This window comes from Manihot esculenta, chromosome 2, assembly GCF_001659605.2.
Source record: "Manihot esculenta cultivar AM560-2 chromosome 2, M.esculenta_v8, whole genome shotgun sequence".
Taxonomy (NCBI): domain Eukaryota; kingdom Viridiplantae; phylum Streptophyta; class Magnoliopsida; order Malpighiales; family Euphorbiaceae; genus Manihot; species Manihot esculenta.
The window spans coordinates 11,684,270-11,710,446 of NC_035162.2; the positions used below are offsets into that span (position 1 = coordinate 11,684,270).

The 26,177-nt window shown below is 36.6% G+C and overlaps 2 protein-coding genes across 4 annotated transcripts; both read right to left on the reverse strand.

Annotated features, from left to right (window-relative positions):
• On the reverse strand, positions 1-14,104 carry LOC110608546. 3 transcript variants are annotated; one of them, XM_021747800.2, is made up of 9 exons: positions 13,969-14,104; positions 12,106-12,457; positions 11,866-12,006; positions 11,517-11,744; positions 9,867-10,074; positions 9,104-9,240; positions 1,094-1,174; positions 602-668; positions 1-521 (listed from the first exon to the last, which is right to left on the reverse strand). In XM_021747800.2, exons 1-9 carry the CDS (start codon positions 14,033-14,035, stop codon positions 198-200), a joined length of 1,605 nt encoding a protein of 534 aa, XP_021603492.2. In that variant the 5' UTR covers positions 14,036-14,104; the 3' UTR covers positions 1-197. The 3 variants fall into 3 exon arrangements, with proteins under 3 accessions (XP_021603492.2, XP_021603491.1, XP_043810172.1); XM_043954237.1 differs by having other exon boundaries at positions 9-521; positions 12,088-12,457; XM_021747799.2 differs by lacking the exon at positions 13,969-14,104 and having other exon boundaries at positions 4-521; positions 12,088-12,442.
• Positions 13,874-26,177, reverse strand: LOC110610063 (probable mitochondrial adenine nucleotide transporter BTL3). The gene is made up of 4 exons (XM_021749935.2): positions 25,207-26,177; positions 23,847-24,150; positions 22,266-22,727; positions 13,874-14,104 (listed from the first exon to the last, which is right to left on the reverse strand). The coding sequence occupies exons 1-4, from the start codon at positions 25,716-25,718 to the stop codon at positions 14,036-14,038; spliced, it is 1,347 nt and encodes a 448-aa protein (XP_021605627.1). The 5' UTR covers positions 25,719-26,177; the 3' UTR covers positions 13,874-14,035.

The window sequence follows — 26,177 nt, forward strand, 5'->3', positions numbered from 1 at the left end:
AAAAAAAAACTAGTAAAAATTATATAAAAAAGATAAAACTATATACTCGATAACTATAAACTTTTTGGCAAAAATTAAATTGGGAAACTGTAAGCCTGTGATAAATTCAAAAAGGAGTTTTAAGAATAACTGAATTTTTGGGGAGAAAAGAGTACTGAAAATTAGTGCACTTGGAGCATTTTATGATTTTCCTTCAATCAAGGAGCCCATGGATTTGCTTTTCGACTCTCTTTGCGTCGGGGCGTTTCATCTGGGAGAGGAGGTACGCCGAACACCCAATCAAGAACAATAAGGTACTTGGACCGGAACATTTCCCTTTCCTGTGAGTAGCAGTGCATTATTATAGCAGTTGAGATACTGAACATCACCACATCAGCTCTCTTCAGATTCTTTGACTGCGGCAAATATCCAACATCCTTCGTACATGTGAAGAAGCTATCAATTGCTCGTGCAAGGCAGTAGAGTGATATCTCAATCCGTCGGCTTTTTTTCTCTATTGCCAGGGCTAGGCCAGTGGGAAACTGAACAAGAAACGAGTCGTATTCAAAACATAAATCATTTGTGTTTCTCTCTACTTGAGTGAACAGTTGAAGTTCCTTACCGTCCCCATTGCCACCATTGGAATGTTACATCTCCTGAAGATTCTAAAGAGTACGCATGTCCACATCCTAATGACCAACAAAAGGAATTTTTACTATGCCAAGTCATTGAACGTGGAAATCTGGGAAGACAACGAATAATTGTTTTATATAAGAATTTTCATTTCTCTGCTTTCATAATGCCTTTAAAAGAAAAATAGTTTTCTAGTCAAATAGCATATAAACTGCCAGATTAAAGGCAACGCAGCCTAGTTCTGAAAATCACGATGAGATATACACCAGATTGACTTCATTAGTGGCTTCTCTTTGCATCAAGTAGGTAAATTTGTGTTAATACACCCTAAAATTGCTCACAGCATATACAGCCTAATACCTAAAAAATTCTCCCAGACAAGGGAAACATATGGGTAAAGATATGACAAATAGACCTTTTAGAAATGAACATCACTGGTTTCTTGGCAACAAGTAGTATACCAAAAGAAATAAGCACTAACCACGCAGACGAGCAATACGTAGACAGAAACAAACTTGATCTTGCAATACCAACAAGACCCTTAGCTAGTATGCTGCAAGGACTGCACAAGATAAAAAAAAAATACATCAGAGAATCATAGCAGTAAAATCCATGAGTGTGCGATATGCAACAATAACTCCTTAACAAGAAAACTTATATTCACATCATTTCAACAGAAGATCCAATCATTAACCACAGCAGGCGGACATAGTTATCATAAAACTGTGCAAATAATAGGGCCAATGTTACTCATTTTCGATCAAATTCCTGGCATGCTGAATAGTGAGAAACAATGGAAAGGGATGAAACAGGTGCATAGTCAGAAATGAGTTTTTCAGCCCAGCCAAATACCTCCTGTTTATACATGCTAAAACTGACTGCTAATAAAAGCATGCTAAAAATTTTAAAAATTCAGGTTCAGTTAACTGTTCTGAAAAAAACCTGCGCACTTAATACCTTCTTGCATAACCATTCACCCACAACATCGTAACTTGGCAGATGGTCTCACAGAAAAACGAGAATCAGTTATTCTCTCATATGATGAAAAGATACAACCATCTAATATCTATACAAAGCAGCTGGAGCTAACAAACTAAGCAGATTGCAACAGAAGCTAAACTAACTAAAACAGAAACAGAGAAAATAAATTAATTAATTCTCTGTACAACCACCCCCCCCCCCCCCCAAAAGTTGGATCTGGAAGTAACAAATTCACAAAAGAACTTGGAAGTCAATTGAGAATGGGCAGGACTACGTAATAACTTTGTAAACACATCTGCAAGCTGAGAAGAAGAGGCAACATGTGATGGTGAAATAAACCCCTTCTGAAGTTGATCATGCACGATATAACAATCACTGTCAATATGTTTTCTACATTCATGGAAGACAGAATCGCCATGTGAAGCACACTTTTATTGCAATACAAAGAAATGGGCAGGTTGATCATCGCCATGTGGAGCCTCCATGTTGAATTGTATTAAATCAATTCATTCTTTAATGTTGTTTGATCTTGTAATTGAGGCAGTTGTTAGAGCCCTTTTTTGTAACTTTTACCTTCTGTCTTGTAATAGTCACTTGCTATTCTCGTGGCTTGCTCTTGAATGTAAAAGGAAGCTCTGAAGCTTCCAGACACTATGTAACGTTATAATTTCAGAAATAAAATTTTACGAAATGTTTTCTTCTCTCTCGGTTCGAACATGGTATAAGAGGTAGGATTTGGCTCACGGCAGTGCGTCGTTTCTTGCATGCGAGTGAATCTGAAAGCTCTCAAGAGATCTGACGATGACGGAACGAGGCAACAGTAGTAAGGAGCATATATCAACAGCGGTGCCGAAAAAGAGATAGACCGTGATTCAAAGAATGGGAGATCCTCTGAGCTTACAGCCCTCTGATCATCCAAGTATGGCTTTGGTCTCTGCACTTCTCATAGGAACTAACTTTCGATTCATAGGAACTAACTTTCAATCTTGGAATAAGGTCGTTAAAATAGCCTAGGTGCCAAGATGAAGTTTGGGTTTGTCGAGAAAACAATTTCAACACCTAGTAAGGACTCTGGAGGTTACGAACAGTGGAAAAAGATGTGACTTCATTATCACATCTTGGATTCTTAACTCCATCTCAAAAGAACTGGTGGATGGATTCATCTATACTACCTCTGTGAGAAACTTCTAGTCAGAGATCTGTGAAAGATTTGGAGAATGCAAAACAGATCTGGAGAATGCAACAGGTCTATGATACATGTGACTCGTGGTTGTCGAAGCCGGTCAAAAATAACCTTTTTGGTTATCAACAATTTACAACTGCAGATAGTGATGAAGGATCGAATCCACACAGAATTGATTACCTATTTATTTTTCTCAATCAAGACCAAGAGAACTAAGTGAAAACACAATTGAAAGCAAGTAATTGAAAGCTGAATGAAAGTATAGTGCAATAAAAGTAAAAAGGGGGGTTTTGAGATGATTTGACTAACAACTATTGAAGACAATTAAAACAACAAGTAATTAAAATAAAAGAGGAAATCAATATGAGAAAGATCTAGTTGAAAATATGGATCCACTTTGGTTGTTTGGGTTGATCATTGAAACTTATGTTCCCTTGATTGGTTCAATAGATTAGTTATGGGGGTGGAAAACGCTTCTCACCACCATGTCTCTCCTTATGATTAAATCAATTAGGGAACGTCCTCTAATCAATTACTAATTAACAAATTGCCAAGGAACGTCCTTGGGCCTTAGGCATCAAAACAATTGTCAATTGCATAAAGAATGAGAGAGATCCAACCCTAGCTACTCAAACGCATGAGATGTTGCTAGATCATACAATTCCTTAGTTTTTACACCAAGTGTTCTTAGGTCAGAATATTTCCAGCAATTACGGACTAACAAATATCCCAACTAACAATCAATTAACTTTGCAATTAAGAATCAAGTGGCCAATTTGATCAAAACAACAAAGCAATCTTAGATTTAAGCACACAATTGCATGAATATTGAACAAACCAAAAGCAAACACTTTATGTTCAGATCTCACAACCCTTTAAACAACCTTAGTTTCACCCAAACTTCAACTAGAATAGGGGTTTCAGCCACTCATGGTTGAACCAAAACAGAAAATAAAAGAAAAGAAAGCAAGAAGATGAAGAACCAAAGGGAAGAAGCCTTGGAGAGCCTTGGCCGAATTTGGAGAGTTGTGTGGATGAAAATCTGCCTCTTCTTGTCTTCTTAAGGTCTTTAAATAGGTGTTGAGAGGCTGCCTAGGGTTTCTTGGGTGTCCATGCATCTTTTAGAGATTTGCCCAAAGTGCCCTTAGTCTTGTATGTGCCTTGTGTGGGCAAGGGAGGGGCTTTTTGGTCTTTTAATTGATGCCCAAGTGTGTCCAAGAAGTTTTCTTCACATTATTCATGCACTAAAGAGGAAGGTGGAGCCTTGTTTTGAATTTTGAATGTGAATGGCATGAAGTGGGAAACATGTGATCTTCAAGATTTGGCTTCTTGAATAAGGAAGAGGCTGTTCGGGGGGACTTTCGGCCGCCTAAGATTAGTTTCGGAAGCTGGACTTTCGACTCTGGAGTGAAGGTTCGGCAGCCGAAGGTGCCTCCGAAGATGGGTGACTTTTGGCTCTGGACCAGACTTTCGGCTTCCGAAAGTGCTTCCGAAGGTGGTTGACTTTCGACTTCCGAAAGTGCTTCCGAAGGTGACTTTTCTGTTTTTGGCACTTTTTGGCATTTTTAAGAGCATTTTCTCCAGAATGTCTCTTTACACCTAATATCTTCAAAACATGATTAAAACCACAAAATTAGGTAGAAAATGTGTAAATAAACATCAATAAGATTATGATAATATGGACTAAAATATGCTCTATTAACATGAGTTGCATGAAAAATTTCTTTTATATCTTAAGAGAATGCTTTTGTCTCTGTCTACTTTACTAAGCTAAAGAGACTTTGGAATGAGCTTAGCTCAATGGAAACTCTCGCTGCTTGCACCTATGGGGCTTCTAGAGCGATTACAGAAATAACGAATAGAAACAGGCTTATGCATTTTCTAGTGGGTTTGAATGTGGTCTTTGGATCTGCAAGAGATCAGACCCTGGGAATGGATCCTTTGCCAACAATAAATAAGGCTTATTCAATGGTTGTGAAATTTGAATCTCAGAGAGATTCTAGGAGTCATGAATGATAGTTCTAAGTCCCTTGTGTTATTCAATAAGACACACTCTCAAACCAAAACAAGACCAAGAAGGTCTGACATAAAAAAGGGGCACTGTATTTTCTATAATATGGATGGATGGACACATGCGGGAATAATGTTTTAAACTAATTGGGTACTCTAATTGGTTCAAAACTAATAACAAAGCTAGCACATGGCCAGTTAAGGATATAAAAACACCAGAATGGTGACTACTGTAGAAAGAGCTAACATTGAAGAGGACAATCCTCTGGATTACCCTGACACATCAACCAGAATAAATGAATTAACATTTATGTTAAGTTCATTAAAGCAAGAAGTTACTCAGCTAGTGAAGGGCAAGGGTGTTTAAACCCCAAGTACCCCAACTGAACCAAACTCTTATTTCATCGATTTTGCTGGTAAGTCCAATGTTTTTAAAACTTGCTATGCACAATTATATAATGATACTAGTTGGATTCTAGACATTGGAGCCATAAATCATATGTGCTCAGATAAAATACTGTTCACTTCCCTACACCCTCTGCATAAACATATATCTTTATGCTTTCTAGATGGGAACACAATACAAGTATCACATTCTGGAAAGCTAAATCTTTTTGAGAAAATGATACTTGATAATGTTTTCTATGTCCCTCATTTTCAATACAACTTGATATCTATTAGTCAACTGGTGAATAGCTATGCTTATTATGTTGTAATATGCCATCATTACTGCATCATACAGGATCCACTGAATAAGAAGATGGTGGCTATAAGAAAGAAACAATGAGGCCTTTTCAGGCTGAATCATGAGTTTCTCTCATACTGACATTAAACGTTGCTTAGATCAGATCATGAACTTCAGTTCTGATCTTCATAGTCTTGTAAATACCATGCTTCCTATAATTGATTCTAATAAAGGAAGCCTTATACCTTCTAAACATGTGTATGATTGTGTTGTGACCATGATTGATCTGCATGATAGACTAGGCTATGCATCTGTTAGCAAACTCAAACACATCAAGGGCATAAACATTAGTGATAGTTCTATAACCTGTTGTCCTATCCGTCCTCTGGCAAAACAAGTCAGACTGCCCTTTCCCAAAAGCCATATCTTAGCCTCAAAACCTTTTGACTTGATCCACATTGACATATAGGGGACCTATAAGACTAGTTCTATCACTGGAGCTAGATTTCTCCTTACCACTGTAGATGACTATAGAAGGCCAGTCTGGACCTTTATGATGCATCCGAAGGGCCAATCCTTTAATTTGACTAAACACTTCATTGAAATGGTTGAGACTCAATTCGACACCACCATTAAGGCCATTAGGACAGATAATGGCAGAGAATTTCCAAGTCATGCATTCCCCAAAGATCTTGTCCATATACTCCACAATAGAATGAAGTTATGGAAAGAAAACACTGACACATCCTTAAGACTGTTAGAGCTTTAAAAAAGCAATCTCATGCCCCTACCCAGTTCTGGTCAGAGTGTATTCTGACTGCCACCTATCTTAGAAACAGAATGCCCATGGAACAGTTTAACTGGACCACACCTTATGAGAGACTTTATGGTACCTTACCATATTACTCTCATCTTAGAAACTTTGAGTGTTTGTGCTTTGCAACTTCTGTGGGCACTCATAAGGATAAATTCCAAGAAAGAGCAATCAAGGCTGATACAATGGGTTATGCTAACACTCACAAGATTTACAAGCTGTAAAATCTCACTGATAAGTGTATTTTCATCGGTAGAGATATTATCTTTCATGAAAATATTTTTTCTTTTCAAAATAATGATGATATTGAGAATTTTGCTATTCCTACACCTGCGGTTGAACATAATTACACTGATTCTCAACCTTGCAAACTCAGTTCTGTGAATGACAGCCTTCAGGAATGTCCTTCACCTAGAAGGTCTCAAAGGCATAGACAACCACCTGTTTGGATGCAGGAATATGTGAATCCATTGCACACAACCACTTTATCCTTTTTTCCTTTGTCCCTCTCACAGCTCTTATATTTGCAATGTTAATAAGGTCCATGAACCTTGCACATATGCTCAGGCTTCCATGGATGCTCAGTGGGTTGAGGCCATGGAATAAGAGCTTCGAGCCTTGGAAAATAATAACACTTGGACTCTTACTACTCTACCTAAGCATAAAAAAGCAATAGACTGTAAATGGATATATAAAGTGAGATTTAAACCCAATAGGGATGTAAATAGATACAAAGCCCATTTAGTTGCCAAAGGCTACAACCAAATAGAGAGCTTAGGCTACAAAGGTAGATTCTCTCTTGTGGCTAAACTTACTACAGTGAGAATCTTCATTGCCCTTGCTACCTCTAGGCAGTGGCTAATCTTTCAGTTAGACATCAATAATACTTTTTTGCATGGACATTTGAATGAAGAGGTATACATGATACCTTCTCAAGGCTACCACAAAGCTCAACCTAGACAAGTTTATTTGCTTCAAAGGTCCTTGTATGAGCTCAAACAGGCTTCTAGACAATGGAACATTGAATTTACTGCCTTTCTTAAGACTTTGAGATTTATACAATCCTCACATGATCACTGCCTCTTTATACAGCATACTAATACTTTATTTTTTGTTCTGCTGATATATGTTGATGATGTTATCTTGATTGGAAATTTTGTTGATGCCATTAATAAGTGCAAGCATGCATCGCACTCAAAGTTTACTATTAAAGATTTGGGACCTATGAAATATTTTTTGTGTCTAGAGGTTGCTAGATCTTCACATGCCACTGTTCTCAATCAAATGAAGTTTATTTCAAATGTGCTTAAAGATGCAGGCATGTTTTACTGTAAACCTGCATCATCTCCTTTACCACAAGGTTTGCATTTGACTCCGGACTCAGGAGAACCTCTTTCTGAACCTGATATGTATAGAAGGCTGCTTGACAGACTTCTTTACATCAATTTAACAAGACCTGATATATGCTACGCTATACAACACTTAAGTTAGTTTATGAGCATGCCCCGAAAGCCTCATTAGGAGGCTGCTTTGCATGTGCTTCGATATCTTAAGGGGTCCTTGCATCAGGGCCTTCATTTCTCTGAGCTCAAATTTATCTCTTAGTGCATATTATGATTCTGATTGGGCTGCTTGCATATACTCACGAAGATCACTATCTAGTTATTGCATTTTCCTGAGGCCTTGTCTCATATTTCGGAAAACAAAGAAACATACCACTATTTCTAAGTCCTCAGCAAAAGCTGAGTATCGTGCTATGGCTACACTGAGTGTGAACTTCTCTGGATTAGCTACATTCTCTGGGATTTGTAGGTCTCTGCTCAGCGGCCTATATCCTCTACTGTGAGAGCAAAGCAGCCATGCATATTACTGCTAACGCAGTGTTCCATGAACGCATGAAGCATATAGAAATCAACTGCCATATCGTCCGAGATCATCTCCAACAGGGATTTATCTTGCCTAGTCATCTTCCCACACAAGACCAATTGGCAAACCTATTTACGAAAGCATTACCAGCTGTCGCCACAATTGTCTGTCCCGCAAGTTGAATCTCTTGGCTTTACCCGCTTCAACTTGAGGAGGGGGCTGTTGAATTTTATTAAATCAATTCCTTTTTTTAATGTTGTTTGATCTTGTAATAGGAGATTTGGGTGTTATTGTCTTTTGACGCAGTTGTTAGAGCCCTTTTCTATAATTTTTACCTTCTGTCTTGTAATAGTCACGTGTTATTCTCGTGGCTTGCTCTTGGATATAAAAGGAAGCTCTGAAGCTTCCAGACACTATGTAATGTTACAATTTTAGAAATAAAACTTCACGAAATGTTTTCTTCTCTCTCTCGGTTCGAACACTTCACAACTGAGGCTGCCTATATCATTGTAGAGCTATCTACTGGTAGAAAGTAGAAGAACCAAAAAAAAAAACTGAAACAGATCTAGATCTAGATTTTTCCTTCTCTGATACCATGTAAACTTGGCAGATGCCTTCAAGGAAAAATGAGAGTTAAGTTATTCTCTCATATGATGAAATGATACGACCATCTAGAATTTATACACAGCAGCAGCTGGAGCTAACAAACTAAGCAGCTTGTAACAGAAGCTAAACTAACTAAAGCAGAAACAGCGAATATAATTAACTATTTCTCACTACAAACATAACATACAGTCAAAATAGAATATCCTAACCACAACATTTCTTATTTTGCAAAATTGAAATCTGAAAACCGAACGAATGATCAAAGAACTTATAAGCAATTTCAGCCAGGATAAAATAGTCTCCGCATAGTAAAAGAATTAAATAGTCTACTTCACTACTCCAATACCTTTTCCAGAGGCCTTCACGGTGAACTATTAATGCAGGAATTAAATACACAGGGAGATATACGGGGAGTGCTCTTTTGTACGCTTGAATGAAAAATGATATAATATGTCCTCCACATGACTGATTTCCATGTATAATCTGCAAAAGATTTCAACTTCAAGTACAACTCTCAGGTGTACAACGATGCCAGAAACAAAATTTATGCAAACAATTTCAGCAAGTTTTTCACCATCTAATCTCAATATTCAAAGAGTTTATCAACATCAGGATGTATGGAAACCACAGCCAATAGTAAATCTTTAGGCATTAAATTCCTCCACACTTTTGCATCCCAATAAATTTCAAATATGAGCAACCTTAAAAGGTAATAAAATGCCCCAAATAATGTAAAAATATCTAGTAACTAGGAAGCTAATGTAACAAACAAAAAGGGAAAATATTTTTATTCTGTCATTAAGATTCACTAATTCTATTATGTCAATATGCATCAGAAATATCGATGGTTCACTTGAGAAGCCACTGAAAAATAGTCGGTTCAGTCTGTGGAAGTTAAAAAGAAGAAGAAGAATATATTGGTATGTACATATATAGCAATTAGCTTTAGAAAATGGTGTGCAATTTTCAAAAGATGTCTATAAATATTTCTATAGGATAGGGATTCATGAAAGACAACGAAAAATAACATAAAAGGAATAATGGCCCATAAACAGGAATTTTGTAATAACACTTTCTCAAACAAAAAATATAGAACACAGAAATCATACCGAGCAGGGGATTTTCATTTCTGGATCTAGTTTAATGCTAACACCTGTAGAGTTGTAATATTTCTCAATGGAATCCAAATCTGTAAAAGGCAAGCCACTTGCTATCTCCTTTACTCCTTGCAAGATAACAGTATCCTTCCCACCATGTTTCTTGAGAAAGGACTTATATGAAGGGGGCAAACTGTCTTCCTTCAATATGTAAGCTGACCTGGAAAGTGCACGTTTCTACTTAAACTACACTCTGGGGGAAAAGGAATGTGGATCAGCTCTTTTAAATAATGAAATGATAAGTAATCAGTCATAAATTTGATTCAGGGTGTTCCTTATGCAGATGATATAAAGCCCTGATTAAGGCACCACCCTATCCAACATTGAAAACAATCCAGTCATGAGAAAGTACAGTGGTATGTTTCCTTCCCTACCACTGCAACAGCATATATAAGGTTTTGAACCACTAGTGTATACATCTTTGAAATATATGCCTCATAATCTTTTATGCTGAAGCTGGATTATCAATACAAATTAAGTTCTTAACTCCTTATTTAACCCAACTGAAGTTGAAGAAGAACAGTAAATCCCTGATAAGGTGGCTTTTTAAGCCATTCACATTGCATGTTTTTTATTTAGTTCATAATCAATTTGATATGTAGCCTACGGATTTCTAGGACACTTTTTTATAATTATTATTATTATCCCTTATGAATATTCCCATCATACAATCAAATAATGGTGGTGACAGACTTCGGTTAGTTAATAGAAGCTTAAATGCAGATGAGCTCGGCTTGTTTTCTTAATGAGCCAAGCTCAAAATTAAACCTTAGGTTCATTAATAAACAATCCAAGTTTAAACTTATTGCTACTCTGCTCATTTAAGCTCGCAAGATGGCTTATTGATAAGCTTGTGAATCTATTCATTTTATGCGCTTTTGAATCAAAGATAATTAGACCATGAATAGTATAATTATAACAACAAAAGTATGATTAAAATATATAACTATATAAAATTATATAACTAGGGTCCTTATACTTTAACTAATGGCACCATTATAATTATTAATTTTTAAATATTATAATTATTGTACCAACCATAAAAGATTTTAAATAATACTTAATAAATTATATATATTTTTTGGCTAATTAAATTTGATGAGTTGAGCTTGAGCTCGTGAGCTTAATAAACAAGCGTGAGCTGAGCTCATGAGCATAATAAATTAAATAAATACGATCCGAGATTGAGTCTCAAGCTAAGCTCAAACTTCAACTATATGCTCGAGCTCTAGCTCACTCAAAATCTAATATGCAGAGCTTGAGTTCTTCGAAGTATGGCTTATTTACTTTCCTAGGTAATCGTATACAAAACCAGTACAAATCAAGGCGGCAACTGCCTTGCATGATTAGCTAAATTGCAGCTTTGGCAATACCATCAGCATTCTACTAGTTGGGTGATGACCAACAAACTGATGGCTTCCCAATAAAATTTTTCATTCATGCATAGTAACACGTTCATATTTCTTTGACGTGGTTGAATAGAGAAACAATAATTATCCCAGCAAAATTATAGAATAAAGTTAATAAGATATCAGACGTTTTGAAAACATGAACTGCAATTAATTAAAATAGTAACTTGGTTCAGCAAAGAGAGGTACATACAAAATTTGAGAAGAAGAAAGACACATGAGGAATATGTCTCCATGCTTCCAAGTAAGAGGTTTACAATATGTACCGAACCGTTTGCTCTTAACCCCACAACGTGACGCCAACACGGCAGCACGCATAAGTGTGTATAGGGCCAAACTTGTATGCTGCGTGTTTGGTCCCGTAAGAAGCATAGAGGGCCCAGCAATCAATCCGGCAAGTAAAGCTCTCCACTTGGCAGTCCTAAAATAAGAATTGATCAGTTTCACCGGCCGAACTAAAAAAACATGGCATCATTTCTAATCAATCAACAATCTTAAGAAACGGAGAAATTGAAGAGTACAAAACATGCTTAATTGCTTACCTACGGTGGCCTCCCAAAGAAGCAATAATCTCATCCACAGAAGCAAATGTACCGGCAAAGGTCCCAAGGAACAGACCATATCTTAGCGTCTCTTTAAGAGCCAATGCAATAGCTTCACTATTCGAAAACACCTCAACTTTCCTAGAATATACAAACCAGATTTCAGATGGAAAGCTAACAAAAGAAAGTCATAGATAATATTAACTAAGCATGAGAGACAACCTCGATGAAGAGCATAACCTGGTGCGACGCAGCCTAGCGAGAATTGAAAACAGAGAAAGGCCTCCTTTAAGGCCGGCACCAATTGAGAATCCTTTAGCCGAAGCGATAATAACTCTCGACAGCTTCTCCGAGTCCTTCAATGGAATCGAATCAAACCCCAACAAAGGAGCAGAAGAGCATGAAGGAGGATCCGATCTCATGCATTGTATACAACGAGGATCAGCACAGGATCCGTCATCGTGGCCATGAAAGCAACCATTCTGGCAGGAGAAGCATGAAGAACAGGTGGCGGATCCGTCGGTAGGCGGCAACGACATGGATAAAGAGGATTGCGGAAGAAGATGCCAAGTATAGAGGGGAATGAGCAAACCTGGCGCAGAGGAAACTTGGTGGGAAATTTTTTGAGAAAAAATGTGAAAGGCAGGAAGTGCGGCATACCGTTTATCCGAAATTCGAAATGCGAGCACACGTGCAACACGTGTGGAGGGAGTTCATCATGCATCACATGCATACATACAAAATGAGAAATGTTGATCCAACCCTCTCAATCTTGTTGATTAATCCAATTAATTAATGACTAATTAGAAAAAATAAATAAATATTTTTTAAATAATAAGATGAAGAGTGTTGAATGATTATTTTCTTTTATATATATATATATTAAATACAAAAAAAATCTCATAATATTTTTATCTTTTAAATCGCTTCATTTCACACTTATACTTTTAAAATATAAAATTAATTAACCTCAATTACACTATCAACATTTAAAACGAATGCACACGCACGTTCTAAATATGAAGTGAAAAATTTTAGTTAATGTTGATATATATATATATATATATATAAAGAGAGGATTCGTGCAAATGGCGAAAAGCTAATTGAAGCCACATGGCCATCTTTTTCCTAGGCAAGTAAAGGTTTCCAATATTGAAGGTCCGAGGTGTGCAACTTTTTAGTCATCATTACCTATTTTCGGTTAGAAGTTGAGCAATTGAGTAGTGGCAGCAGTAGCAATATAGCAATATATGGAATCAATCTAAATGCTAGAAACGCAGTGATTTTTTGTTTCTGTGGCAAAAAATTAATACAAGTAGCCCAAGGCCAACTAGTTAGATGGAAATCTGATTCAGTGTCCATTTTCTTACTTTCCGTGGGATAAATCCATGGCTTGCGTAATTTGCGCCAAAAAAACTCAGATGGCAAGCTCATTCTCCTACCCATTAAGAGCCCAATTAATAAACACAAAACTTGCTGACTGTTTCTGATATAATCGTTCTATAAACCACCAAACCAAACTTCTCATGGCTTTATATTAACTCCTATCATCTGAACCCCAGAGAAACAATGGCCTTACGATTCATTGAGACTGGAGAACAAATATGGAGAGTGATTTCCACCAAAAAAGGTTGGTTGGCAACTATGGTTTAACTTTCTGAATTTGCATTTGGCTACTGTAAAACGACAATTTCAGAAAAGTAACAATCAAACAATGGATTTTAAATCCATGGATTTTCCAAAATTCCTTCTCCAGATTACTCCAACTAACATTACCAAATTTTGCTTTTTTAGTTTGATCTCCCCTATTGCAGTAAGTTTAGCAACATGGCAAAGAAGAGGTGGATGAGATGTATTTTCAGAATGCCTTTTCACATTATGAAAACAAAATAATGCATTTTCATGTCCGAACTAATATCATCACAATCCGATGTAAAGTGGGAACATGAAAATCAGACAAGTTCACTGGCGAAAATTGATAAAATAAATATAGAATCGAGCATGGAGATGGCTTTGAAAAGGTTCTCTATTTCTTCATTTGAAGTATAACATTATGTTGAAAAAATCAATGGTAATTGTCAAGTGTAACTGATAACTCTTTACCATTTTGATTTATGTCCTGTGATCTTTGTAGTACAACCTCCTGCTGGTTATTTTCTAATGTATTCATTCATTCTACTTTGAGAACAATCTTCATAACCTCATAGACAAAGTAACTAATTGCTGCTGATGGAAGAACCTGAAAATGCAAAACATCAAGCTATCAGAAACAGTGAACTGAACCCGACAAGCCAAAATTCTGGAAGGAAATATGGAATTAGCAAACAAATTGAAACCATCACCATGAACAAAAATAATTTTGCTTGGCATAGAAGCATAAAAATTCCAGAAAATGTGGAAGTTAATTCCTCTAAGTTGGTTTTACGGCTTTCCAACACATGGGACAGAAGCTCAATGCAGCAAGTGTTGTAATAGCTTGCTTAACTAAATTGTGGGAAGAAAAAGAAACTTATCCCACATTGCAAAAACACAAGAGTTTAGCTGGTGTTTATAATGTGGAATGTTCATTTACTCTGAGAAGAATGGCTAAAATTGGATTGAAAAATAGAGTATTTTCATATATTTGATTTGTTAATTCTCATGTATATATATACACATTTGGAAAACTGAATTCTAACTAACTGAGTTCTCTGGATTTTTCTAGAATATTCTGGGTTCCCCTGGAATAAATTACATCCACACAGGAAACGGTGCCGTTTTGAATCTGTATATGCTGCGTCGTTTTGCTTCTGGATTTTTATCTGCCTTTTGCTTCTTCCCTGTGGCGTCGTTTTGGCTTTGGCGGTGCAGTGTCTTGCTTTTGCTTCCCTCCTGCGACGTCATTTGGCTTTGGGAGTATATAATATCTCTTCACGCCCCCCGCAAGATGGAGTTGCCCTAATTTTTGGGGAAACCCATCTTGGACAGAAGGGTTTGGAACTGCGCCGCTCCTAAGGGTTTTGTGAAGAGATCCGCGATTTGTTGTCGTGAAGGTACGTGCACCGTGGATATGAAACCTCTGGAGAGTTGCTCGCGGACGATGTGGCAGTCGATATCCAGATGTTTCGTTCATTCGTGGAAAACCGGGTTGGCCGCGATGTGTTGGGCTGCTTGGTTGTCACAGTGAAGAGGAATAGGGAGTTGTAGGTCAGCATGAAACTCTTTCATCAGGTAAGTTATCCACTTTAGCTCGCACACCGTGAGGGCCATGCTTCTGTACTCAGCTTCTGCTGAGGATTTACTAACCGTGTTCTGTTTTTTTGTTTTCCAGGATATTAAGGATGGTCCGAGGAATATACAGAAGCCTGTAAGTGATTTCCGGGTCATCGGACAGGAAGCCCAGTCAGCGTCGGAGAAAGCTTGAATCTTGAGATCGTTCTGAGCTGGGAAGAACAACCCTCGTGTTGGACAACTTTTCAAATAGCGAAGCACGTGAAGTGCTGCGTTCCAGTGAGGTTGCCGCGGCTGTTGCATGAACTGGCTGAGGTGATGTGTCGCATAGGATATGTCTGGCCTTGTGACTCCGAGGTAAAGTAACTTACCTATTAACCTCCTATATTTTTCTGGGTCAGTCAAAATGGGTCCTGTTGTATTGTCAAGTTTGAGTCCTTGTGGTAGAGGATTGTCAGATAGTTTAGCTTGCATACAACCTGTTTCTTGAAGAATATCTAATAGATATTTCTTTTGGTGAAGAAATAGTCCGGTTTCAGAGCGCGCAATTTGTAAGCCTAGAAAGTACTTGACGTATCGCAAATCCTTGATTGTGAAGGCTTTATCAAGGTGAGATTTAATTTCTGCTATATCCTCTTCTGATTGACCTGCTATAAGAATGTCATCAACATTAACAAGCAATGTTAAGAATCTGCCTTTCTTTGTTCTTGTGAATAGGCAATGATCAAAAGGTGATTGTTTGAAGCCAAACTGGGTTAAGCATTGGGTAAGTTCTTTATTCCACATTCTTCCTGCCTGTTTTAATCCGTAGATGCTTTTGATAAGTTTGCACACTTGTCCTGGTTGAGCTTTGTCATAGCCTTCCGGAGGTAGCATATATAAATCTTCTTCTATATGACTATGTAGGTATGCATTGTTGACATCTAGTTGATGTATAGGCCAGTTCTTGGCAGTAGCTATTGCCATGAACATTCTCACAGTAACCAATTTGGCTACTGGAGAAAAGTTGTCAGTGAAGTCAATTCCAAGTAGTTGATTAAATCCCTTGGCCACTAGCCTGGCCTTGAACCTGTCAACTGAACCGTCTGGCTTGTATTTAATTCTGAAAACCCATTTTGAGGCAATGGCCCTTTTGCCTTTGGGCAGAGTTGTTAAGTACCAAGTATTATTGGTGTCTAAGGCTGTCAGTTCATCTTGCATGGCTTGCACCCAATTGCTGTCCTCCTTAGCTTGTGAATAGGACTTAGGTTCATAGTTTATAGAGACATTTGCCACAAAACTCAAGTAGTGAGGGGTGAAAATAGGTTTAGAAGTAAAACAGGGATAGATGTGGGGAGATTTACCTGTGGTGTTGTTGGAGAATACACCAGGATTAATAGGACATATAGAGGTGGCCACAAAGTCATTTAGCCATCTTGGTCTTGTAGGTAGTCTTGTGCTTCTTCTTGTGTGTGTGGAACCCCCTTCTTCTAAAAGTTCTTGGACTGATTCAAGAGTGGCAGATGCTTCTTCTTCATCTTCAGTTGTAGAATTCTCAATGTATGTTTCAGTTCCTTCAGTTGTTCTTAAGGATTCGTGGGGAGGGCTGACATTGGTCTGTGATGATATTGGTATTGTTGGGGATGAGTCAGGTTCAAGTATTATATTTGGTAATACAGTTTTCTGTGGGTCATAAGGGTCTGGTTGTGATCTGAATGGGAATATGTCTTCATGGAAGATGACATCTCTGGAAACTATGGTTTTGTTTAGGTCTAAGGCATAAATTTTGTAGGCCTTCATTCCTGGAACATATCCAAGAAATACTCCTTTAAAGGCTCTTTCTTCAAATTTTGTCTTGTGGGTTAAGGTGTTGGTTGCAAAGCATAGGCATCCAAAGGTTTTGAGTAAGTTTAGATTGGGTTTTTCCTTATGTAAGCAAGCATAAGGTGTTTCCCAATTGAGTACTGGGCTTGATAATCTGTTGATGATATAGGTGGCTGTGAGTATGGATTCTCCCCAGAATCTTTTTGGTAAATTTGACTGAAACATTAGAGCTCTTGCAACTTGTAATAAGTGTTTGTGCTTTCTTTCAACCACTCCGTTCTGTTGTGGGGTGTATGGACATGATTTCTGGTGAATAATGCCCTTTTCCTTTAGCCACTTACTGCAATCTTGATTTATAAACTCTGTCCCATTATCTGATCTCAAGTTCTTGACTGACTTGTGAAATTGGTTGTTAATCATATCAATGAACTCTTTTAACACAGCAAAAACGGATTGTTTGTGCTGTAGTAAATATGTCCATGTAGCTCTAGAGTAATCATCAACTATAGTCAGTACATATCTTGCATTTGAGACTGAAACCACTGAATATGGACCCCAAAGGTCCACATGAATCAATTCAAATGGTGTTTTGGATGTAATCTTGCTTTTATTGAAACTCAATCGTTGTTGTTTTGCAATGGGACAAATGGTGCACACATGGGAATCACAGTCACTAGCTTTTATTACATTTAGATGTAATAATTTATTTTTTTGATGCATGACCTAATCTTCTGTGCCATACTTCATATCTGTCTTGAGGTTGTTGAAATGCCAACGCTATGCCCATTGTCTTTATTCTGCTTCCTTGATGGCTAAATGAGTCTTTATTTAGTCTATATAATCCTTGGTGCATTCTCCCAACAGCCAGTAGGTGCTTAGTCACTAGGTCCTGCAAGATACATTGGTCATGGTAGAATTGCACAGATATTTTGTTTGATTGTGTGATTTGGCTAACAGATAGTAAATTGTACTTAAATGTGGGCATATATAGCACATCTAACAATTGCATATTCTGGTTTAAAGGCACTGTTCCAATTCTGGAGATATTTTTCATGCTGCCATCGGGTAAGGTCACAATACTTGGTTTATTTAGAGTTCTGTGGCTTGACAAAAGAGATAGGTCATTGCACATGTGAGTTGTGGCACCTGCGTCTATAATCCATTCTCCTATAGTTCTATTTTCATAAGCTTTAGACTAGCAATAAGATGTCATACCTGCAAAACCAATGTAATTCACACAATTTGCGTCATTGCTGTTAGTAGTGCCTTGGCCATGATTCTTCATGTACGTCATCATCTCTTGCATTAGTGATTCTATATTCCAATCAGCTTTGCCTTGAGTGTAATCATCATTGCAGTTTAGAGGCGTTTCGAACACATGAGCTGCAACATTTTCTTTTCCTTTGTTTCTTTTCAGTTTGAGCTCATTGAACCAATCTGGATATCCATTGAGTTTGAAGCAGGTTTCTCTCACATGACCTATGGTTTTGCAGTAAGAACAGGTTCTGTCATCCTTCCTTTTGAATTGATTTTTCCATGTTCTGCCTTTGTTAATCTCTGAAGTTTTTGCTGTCATTGCACTGTTTCCAGCTTCATCACTTTGTGCCTCCCTCTATTTTTCGATTCTCAAAATCATGGAATGTGCTTTATTTACACTAGGCAGTGGCTCCATGATAAGAATTTGATTCCTTACATGGTCATAAGACTCATTTAAGCCCATCAAGAATTGCATTAATTTGTGTTTGCCCTCTATCTCAGCAAATAATTTTGCTACATCACATTCACATACCGGAATTGGCTCTAAACATGCATATTCATCCCATAGTTTTTTTAATTTTGTGTAATACATCATGATATTGTCATTTCCTTGACTAGCATTGCTGATTTCTTTCATTAATTGGTACATCAGGGGACCATTACTGTCTCCAAATCTTTCTTTTAATTCTTCCCATAATTCATAGGCATTTGTGGCATAAAGAAAAGCTTCAGCCAATTCCTTTGAAAGAGCATTCAAGATCCAGGACATTACCATGTTATCTGCCTTCTGCCATTCCTCGTAATTTTTGTCATCTTGATCTGGCATCTTGCACTTGCCATTTATGAATCCTAGCTTGTCCTTTGCTTTCAAGGCTATAACCATCGATCTGCTCCATGTCAGGTAATTGTCGTCTTTCTCTGCTTTCCCTGGTATGTTATCTTCAGTAATTTCTGCCATTGCACTTGCTGAATAGACCGTGTGGTTTGAGAAAAGAAAAATGGGTGGTTTCTTTCAGATCTAGATCTGAGTTAGTTTCTGTAACGCCCCGGAAATCCCAAAAACCCCCTAAAACATCCTGAAAATATCACATAGAGATATGCATGAAGTGGCTGAACAGGGCACTTTCGGCGGCACCTTCGGCGGCCGAAAGTCCTGGACAGAGACGAAACTCAGGTAGGTTCGGCGGCACCTTCGGCAGCCGAAAGCTGCCTCCACAAGAGGGGTTCGGCGGCCGAAACTTCCTTCGGCTGCCGAACCTGGTTTCTGCCAAACGGGCAGAAACTTGGTTCATATGAACCTCCTGCCTCCCAAACCCATAAATCATGCATATACTTCAACCAAAACATGGTAGCGGTCCGGATTTCCGGGGCGTTACAGTTTCTTTCAGATCTAGATCTGAGTTTGTTGGGGCAGTTTACACAGGGTATGCTCTGATACTATGAGAAGAATAGCTAAAATTGGATTGAAAAATAGAGTATTTTCATATATTTGATTTGTTAATTCTCATGTATATATATATACACATTTGGAAAACTGAATTCTAACTAACTGAGTTCTCTGGATTTTTCTAGAATATTCTGGGTTCCCCTGGAATAAATTACATCCACACAGAAAACGGTGCCATTTTGAATCTGTATATGCTGCGTCGTTTTGCTTCTGGATTTTTATCTGCCTTTTGCTTCTTCCCTGCGGCGTCGTTTTGGCTTTGGCGGTGCAGTGTCTTGCTTTTGCTTCCCTCCTGCGACGTCGTTTGGCTTTGGGAGTATATAATATCTCTTCATACTTGGCCATTTCGTCATCGTATCCCATATTCCAAAAATATGGGAAAAAAGAAATTTCACGTTTTAACTCAAAAGCAAGAAGGTTTAGAGGAACATATTGGAGAGAATCCAAATTTGATATAACAATATTTAATATCAAAAGATTGGCACTTGGCATGTGTGCGTGTGAAATTCAGAGGATGATGTTTGTTAAAGTATTTTTAAGAAAAAAAAATTCAATTTTGTATTACAGGAAAACTGTAAAATTCCAGTTTATCGGACACATTTGTCTAAAGAGATGCCAATTAACAATTTTTAACTGTTATTGTTCACATATTCATATTAGTTCCTCCATGAATTAATGCTTTCTTTCTTTCTTTCCCTTTTTCAACACGAAGTTCATATGAATAATCACAAATATTATTGTCTATGATTTTCAGGTTTTTGTGTATCTTGAAAGAATAGTATCATAACCCTGCAGCATCTATAGTAGAGACAATTAATTCCTAATTGAAAGAGTTTTCTTTCACGTCTCAAAGCCATTGTTCATTATCCACTATTCTAACAGTAAGTCAGTAACCACATAGCATTCCCACAATAACACCAGGTATGACATGGCATAGAAGAAAAATTAAAAAATACAGAAGACTTTCAACCCAGCATTTATCTAGTTATGTTTATTCAGCAGCTACAAGTATTAAAATTTATTATTTCTTTTATAGTAGTTGGGTATAAGAGATAGCACTATAGCTTAAATCCATGGTTTTACCGGCAAAGGCAAAGGCCAAAGGGTTAAGAATTTAAGGTTCAATTATGATCAAACAAGGTCCATTAGGTATACTATTCAAGAAACATTAAATATATGTTATGCAATTAATAGTCTTTTATAAATTAATAACATTGTATCAAGTTGTATCAAAACTAGTAAGTTGATATATTTTACAAGCAATATATTAAAGTAAATCTAATAACTTTCAACATACAATTTTCTTCTGAAAAATCATTTTATAGCACAACAAAATAAGAGAAAATTGATATATCTTCCACATCATAAAAGAATTTAGATAAAAAAATAGTTACATAAATAATTATTTAAAATAAATTAACTATATATACATGTGTAAGTGCATGTGTATTAAAATGGCTTATATTAAAATAAATAGGCATTATTAAGGAGTATTATATATATGTTACTACATAATAATTTACTAGATGTATGTATTCTAAGAAAATATGTTAAATACATGTAATGTATATTAATAAAGTTTTGGCTAAATACATATTTGCACCCTTGTACTTTAATATGTTTGCCTATCAAATATTTCAACTTTAACTGTGACCTAATAATCACCTAAATTTTAAAAAAATATTACTTTTACATATAATTTTGTCAAATACATAGTTTTAAAGTTGTATTTAAAAGTAATTTTTCAAACATATGGTTTAAAAGTTGTATTTAAAAGTAATTTTTTAAATCTATGATTTTAAGTTGTGTTTAAAACTAGATTTTTTTTTCAAAGTTTAAGTGTTTAAAAGTAATGTTTTTTAAAGTTAAGGCATTTATTAGGTCACAATTAAAATTGAGGTGTTTGATAGACAAAAATACTAAAGTAAAGGTGTGCAATTATGCATTTTGTCATAAAATTTTCCCATAGTTCATAAGGGCTTCGACTTAGAAGTTAGTTAAGTCTTCTTAGGTTTGACCCCTTGTGTCAACAGAAGGTTCTTTTTTCTTCACATGAGGGCATGGCGTCTTTTAAGAAATGATAATTAATAGTTTAAAAGTAACTTAATATATTTTATAAATAATTAATAGTTTTAATTGGGATTTTAAATTTTAAACAATAATATGATATGTTATGGAAGAAAAATGTTCAAAGGTGTAACTCAAATGACAATTAGCTTCAAAGCCCACTTGAGCCCAGCAACTTCCAGTTCGAATCTAGTGCTGGCATTTTTTTTTTTTGTTATTGAAAAAAGAAAAAAAGAGTGGGCTACATGGTAGCTAGATTGAGGGCCAGGCTGCCCTCCTGACAACCCCCTCAACTTGTTTAAATAAGGTCAGATAGACCGGTTATCCACCTAGCTAGTTAAACTGGTTTGGGTTAACGAGTTACCTAACAGTTTCATAGTGTCTGTAACGGAGTTCTGAGAAAACGCGTTTAAGGGACAAGGCCGATGGGCAAATGAATGGTTCTCAATTGAACCGGCCGGTCCAGTCCAAGCTTGATAACCATGCTTAAATCTATGAGCTCTATCCAAATTCCTACTTCCTAGTTACATTAACTAAACACCAGTGGCCATAGAGATTACATTGATGAAAATCGAAGCTTTGAAGTCAAAGCTCCATATAACCAACACATGCATACCTGCAGTAAGCTGGGAATGAGTCCGGCATAAAGAGCTGAAATTCCACCTTGCTCAATAATTTTGATACAGGTTGCCATTGCACTCATTTTAGTAGACCGAACTTGCAGTTGAAGTCGTCTCCTCACAACTTCAAATGGATAAGTAGAAGCTTCTGCACAAGCGCCAGCCCCATACAGCAGTGTCCTGATTGGTCCCAACTCTAGCTGGTCCAATGCATTCAATTCCTGCCCATTTTGACTCGTATTCGCTATTTTTTTCCTGCCTTCAGGTGAATGCAGATAAGCAGACTTCAATATATCATACACACCATAGAAAACTGCCGCTGAAGGTGCGATGCTTAAGATAGAAGGCATTAAGCCCTTGTAAAGGGAAAAGAATCCTTCAGTTCGGATCATGTGGTGAAAAGCACCAACCACGCCACCCAAAGCTTCCCCACCAGGTGCAACAATTTTGGTCCGGATCTGCAAGGTGCATAAATTGAAGTATGATTTAGAATTCGGTGATGGATGATCTTTAGCAAAAATCAATGCATGGAATAAAACACATCAAACATGAAGCACTTGATTACCTAACTACACCTTTAATGGATACTTCTACTACATTCAAAGAAGCCCAAACTCCAATTTAGTTATGGATGCTATTTGGCACTTTGCTACTGTATTACACTTTTTCGAAAATTACTCCAAATACTTCAAAATGAAAATAATAACTTGAAAATATTGAATTGCCTTATTTCTTTTTCCAAATACAAACATAGCAGGAAAAGTTCAACACATAACTAAATAGTTGTTTCTATCATCTACTGTACCATTCTGAAGAGTTAACCGATGATCAACAAGTTGCTCCATTAACATTCAAAGCATATATAGTCTGCAGCAAACATAAAATTTAAACACGAGCCTATAAGATCAGTGGAGTATACAGCAATCAATCTAATTTAAACTTTACCAATCTTCCATATACATTCAAGATCCTTGCAGTCCAATAGAACACTTAATGTTGAGTTACATTGTCCATAATATACAATGAAGTGGTTTATGCTGATTTTTTGGTACAATATCATGTTTTATGTAACACCAAGTCATGTTAAATACTTATATCTGCTACAATATTACAAGAAATAAATTTGGGAAATCAACAAAGGAAAACAAGCAAGTCAAAGAAAAGAACAATGTCCAACTTCACTATATAAATCAACTGTTTCAGATGCAAACATGTATCTTTCTTCTATGAGCATTTTCAGACCATATTTTATTATATGTACTTTGTGGCCTTGAATACATATGAAAACACATAAAAGTTAAACATTATTAACTCTCACACACTGGCTGACACTCCAAGTTCTTTAGCACTAGATAATTTTAACAAGCACATGCAAACCAAAATCAAGAACTCAGGCCCAGTTCCATTTAGATTATATAATATCAGCAGCAAAATATAAACAGCCATGTATAATTACGTTGAACAGGTAGATCAATTTGCAGCATGCAAGATTGCATTGCTGTACTACTTCTACAAGGAAAAGCATGTCTGAGAGCAAAAGAACTAAAAGAGGAACAAAATCTCAAGTTTTCACATACAGTATCAAGTGGTATGCAGAGTATGGTGGCAGAAATGCCAGCTGCAGCACCAGCAATGAACCTCTCAGAATTTGTTGTTTCCTCACTCCCGGATAATCTGAGCAATTGCTTCCTATATGTATCATAAGCACAAAAATTGACTGCTTTAAATGGTGCTGATCGTAGAATGTTGACAAGGTTCCCCTTCCAAAAGCCTTTCAAGCCTTGTGTAGTTGCAATTATCCTAATGAGGTCAAGTATGTGCTTTTGCTCACCACGAACCATATATTCGAGCTTTAATCTCTCCAGTGGAGCAACAAAAGTTCTGGTTACAACAGCTTTTGCTTAGATAAAGTTGAATCAATCTAAACTAAATCAAGAACCTATTAAGCATTACACCATATTAATCAACGGCATACTGTTGTACCTGTCATATCCAAAGATAGAATGCACTATAAAACTTTTCTTAATTAGAAACGAAAATTGAAGGCCTTGTTTGGCTTACCATGACAATCGGTACGGAAGGCAAATTCTTGGAATAGGATTCCATTTGCTTGTTTTTTCATAAAGGATCCAAATTTTTTATGATGTTATTAATATTTGAATAACTTGAATTTGATCATTAATAAATTATATTTAGCCTCCATTTATTTTGGAAAATAACTTGTATGAGAAAATAACTTACTTTCTATTATTTGGTTGCAATATTAAAAAAAATAACTGTTAATGAATTTATATATAGAAAACTTAGTGATGCTAATAAAATTCTCAAAATTTTACATCCCTTTTGAATTTTCTTAAAAATGGCTTAATTTCTCTTTGATCAGGAAAATACTTTTGCATTCTTGCTGCATTTATGCATACTGCAACACAGAAAATATGGAAAATATTCTCCTAGAAAACATTTTCCATTAAATAAACTGCGCCTTAGTTATTTAAAAAATAAAATTGGAATAGAATTCTTGAGACCTAAACATCCATTTCCATTCCCATATTATTGCAATGCAAACTAAACATAAACATACAGGGAACATGAAATAATAATAATAATAATAATAATAATAATAATAAGGTTTCCCTTTGTAATACTTTCCAGAGTTTCATCCTCATTATTAAACAAAGGGCTATAAAATTTGAACTAATGATATAACAATCCAACTTCTTTGCAGTCGAAAAGACGATTAGTCATTAATTCCTTGAACTACAATCAAAGAGAAAACTCGATCAAATTAAACATAAACAAAATGCTCAATTATTCATGATAACATGCAAAATAAGATGAAGGAAGAGGGGAAGGGAGGGGGAAAAGCTGCAAGAGCAAAAACCAATAAAACTTAGAACCATTTATTTAAAGAAAAAGAAAAGAAAACAATGCACGGACCTTGAAACCATAGCCGCAGTAGCTCCAGCCCACAAATGCTTGGTAGTGTTCACCGCACCACGTCCTCGTACTCTAACATCCCGTTTCCTTCTTCCCTCCAAAACAGCATTACCTCCGCCGAGCACCTTTTCCTCCTTAATGACGCTCTTCTCATCTCCTTTTGGCACCAAATAGACCTTCGGTTCATGCACAAGCCCAGACCCATCCTTTCTCAAGCTAACTGACAAAAAGAAACGACTAACAGCCACTTGACTACTCCTTTCTCTACTAAATCCCGCAAAAACCGTGTGTTTAGAACAAGATTTCAAACTCGAAACACTAACTGAACTATTTCTGGAAGAAATGAGACTAATTAAAGAAGAAGAAACGGTGGGCTCGAGAAATATGCCACCACAAGTGAATGAACTATAACTCGAATTTAATTCGAGCAAAAATGCACTTTGCAATTGGTCATTCAAGAGCGAATTTCTCGACCAAACTTCAATTCCTGGCATTATCAAATGAAAAGGCATGGAATTGGAGCCGTTAGGAAGATTTCAAAGTGATTGGGATTTTAAGAGGAGTAACAGAATGAATGAGAACAGGAGAGGAAACCTAGAAGGTTAATAATATGAAGAGGAGGATAAAAATGGCGGATTCCAATTTGTCTCTTGCATTGCTTCCATCAACGCGCATACTAGGAGGTCGTCGTCGAGTGGCGCGAACAAAGTATCTCTTGTTGTTTGATGACTTCCCTCTTTGGGATTTAGCAGAGCTCCTATTCATTGGCTGGGATTAGGGATGACGATGGATGGCACCGTTCCTCAAAAGAAAATATAATATATATAATATGTGGGCTAAATTTACGTGAATTTTAGATTATCATAAATAAAGTATATAATTTTAATTTGTAACATAAAATATATGAAAATTAATTGTACTTTCTGAATTACAAGTAATAAAATAATGTGAACGACTCATTAAAAAATTCA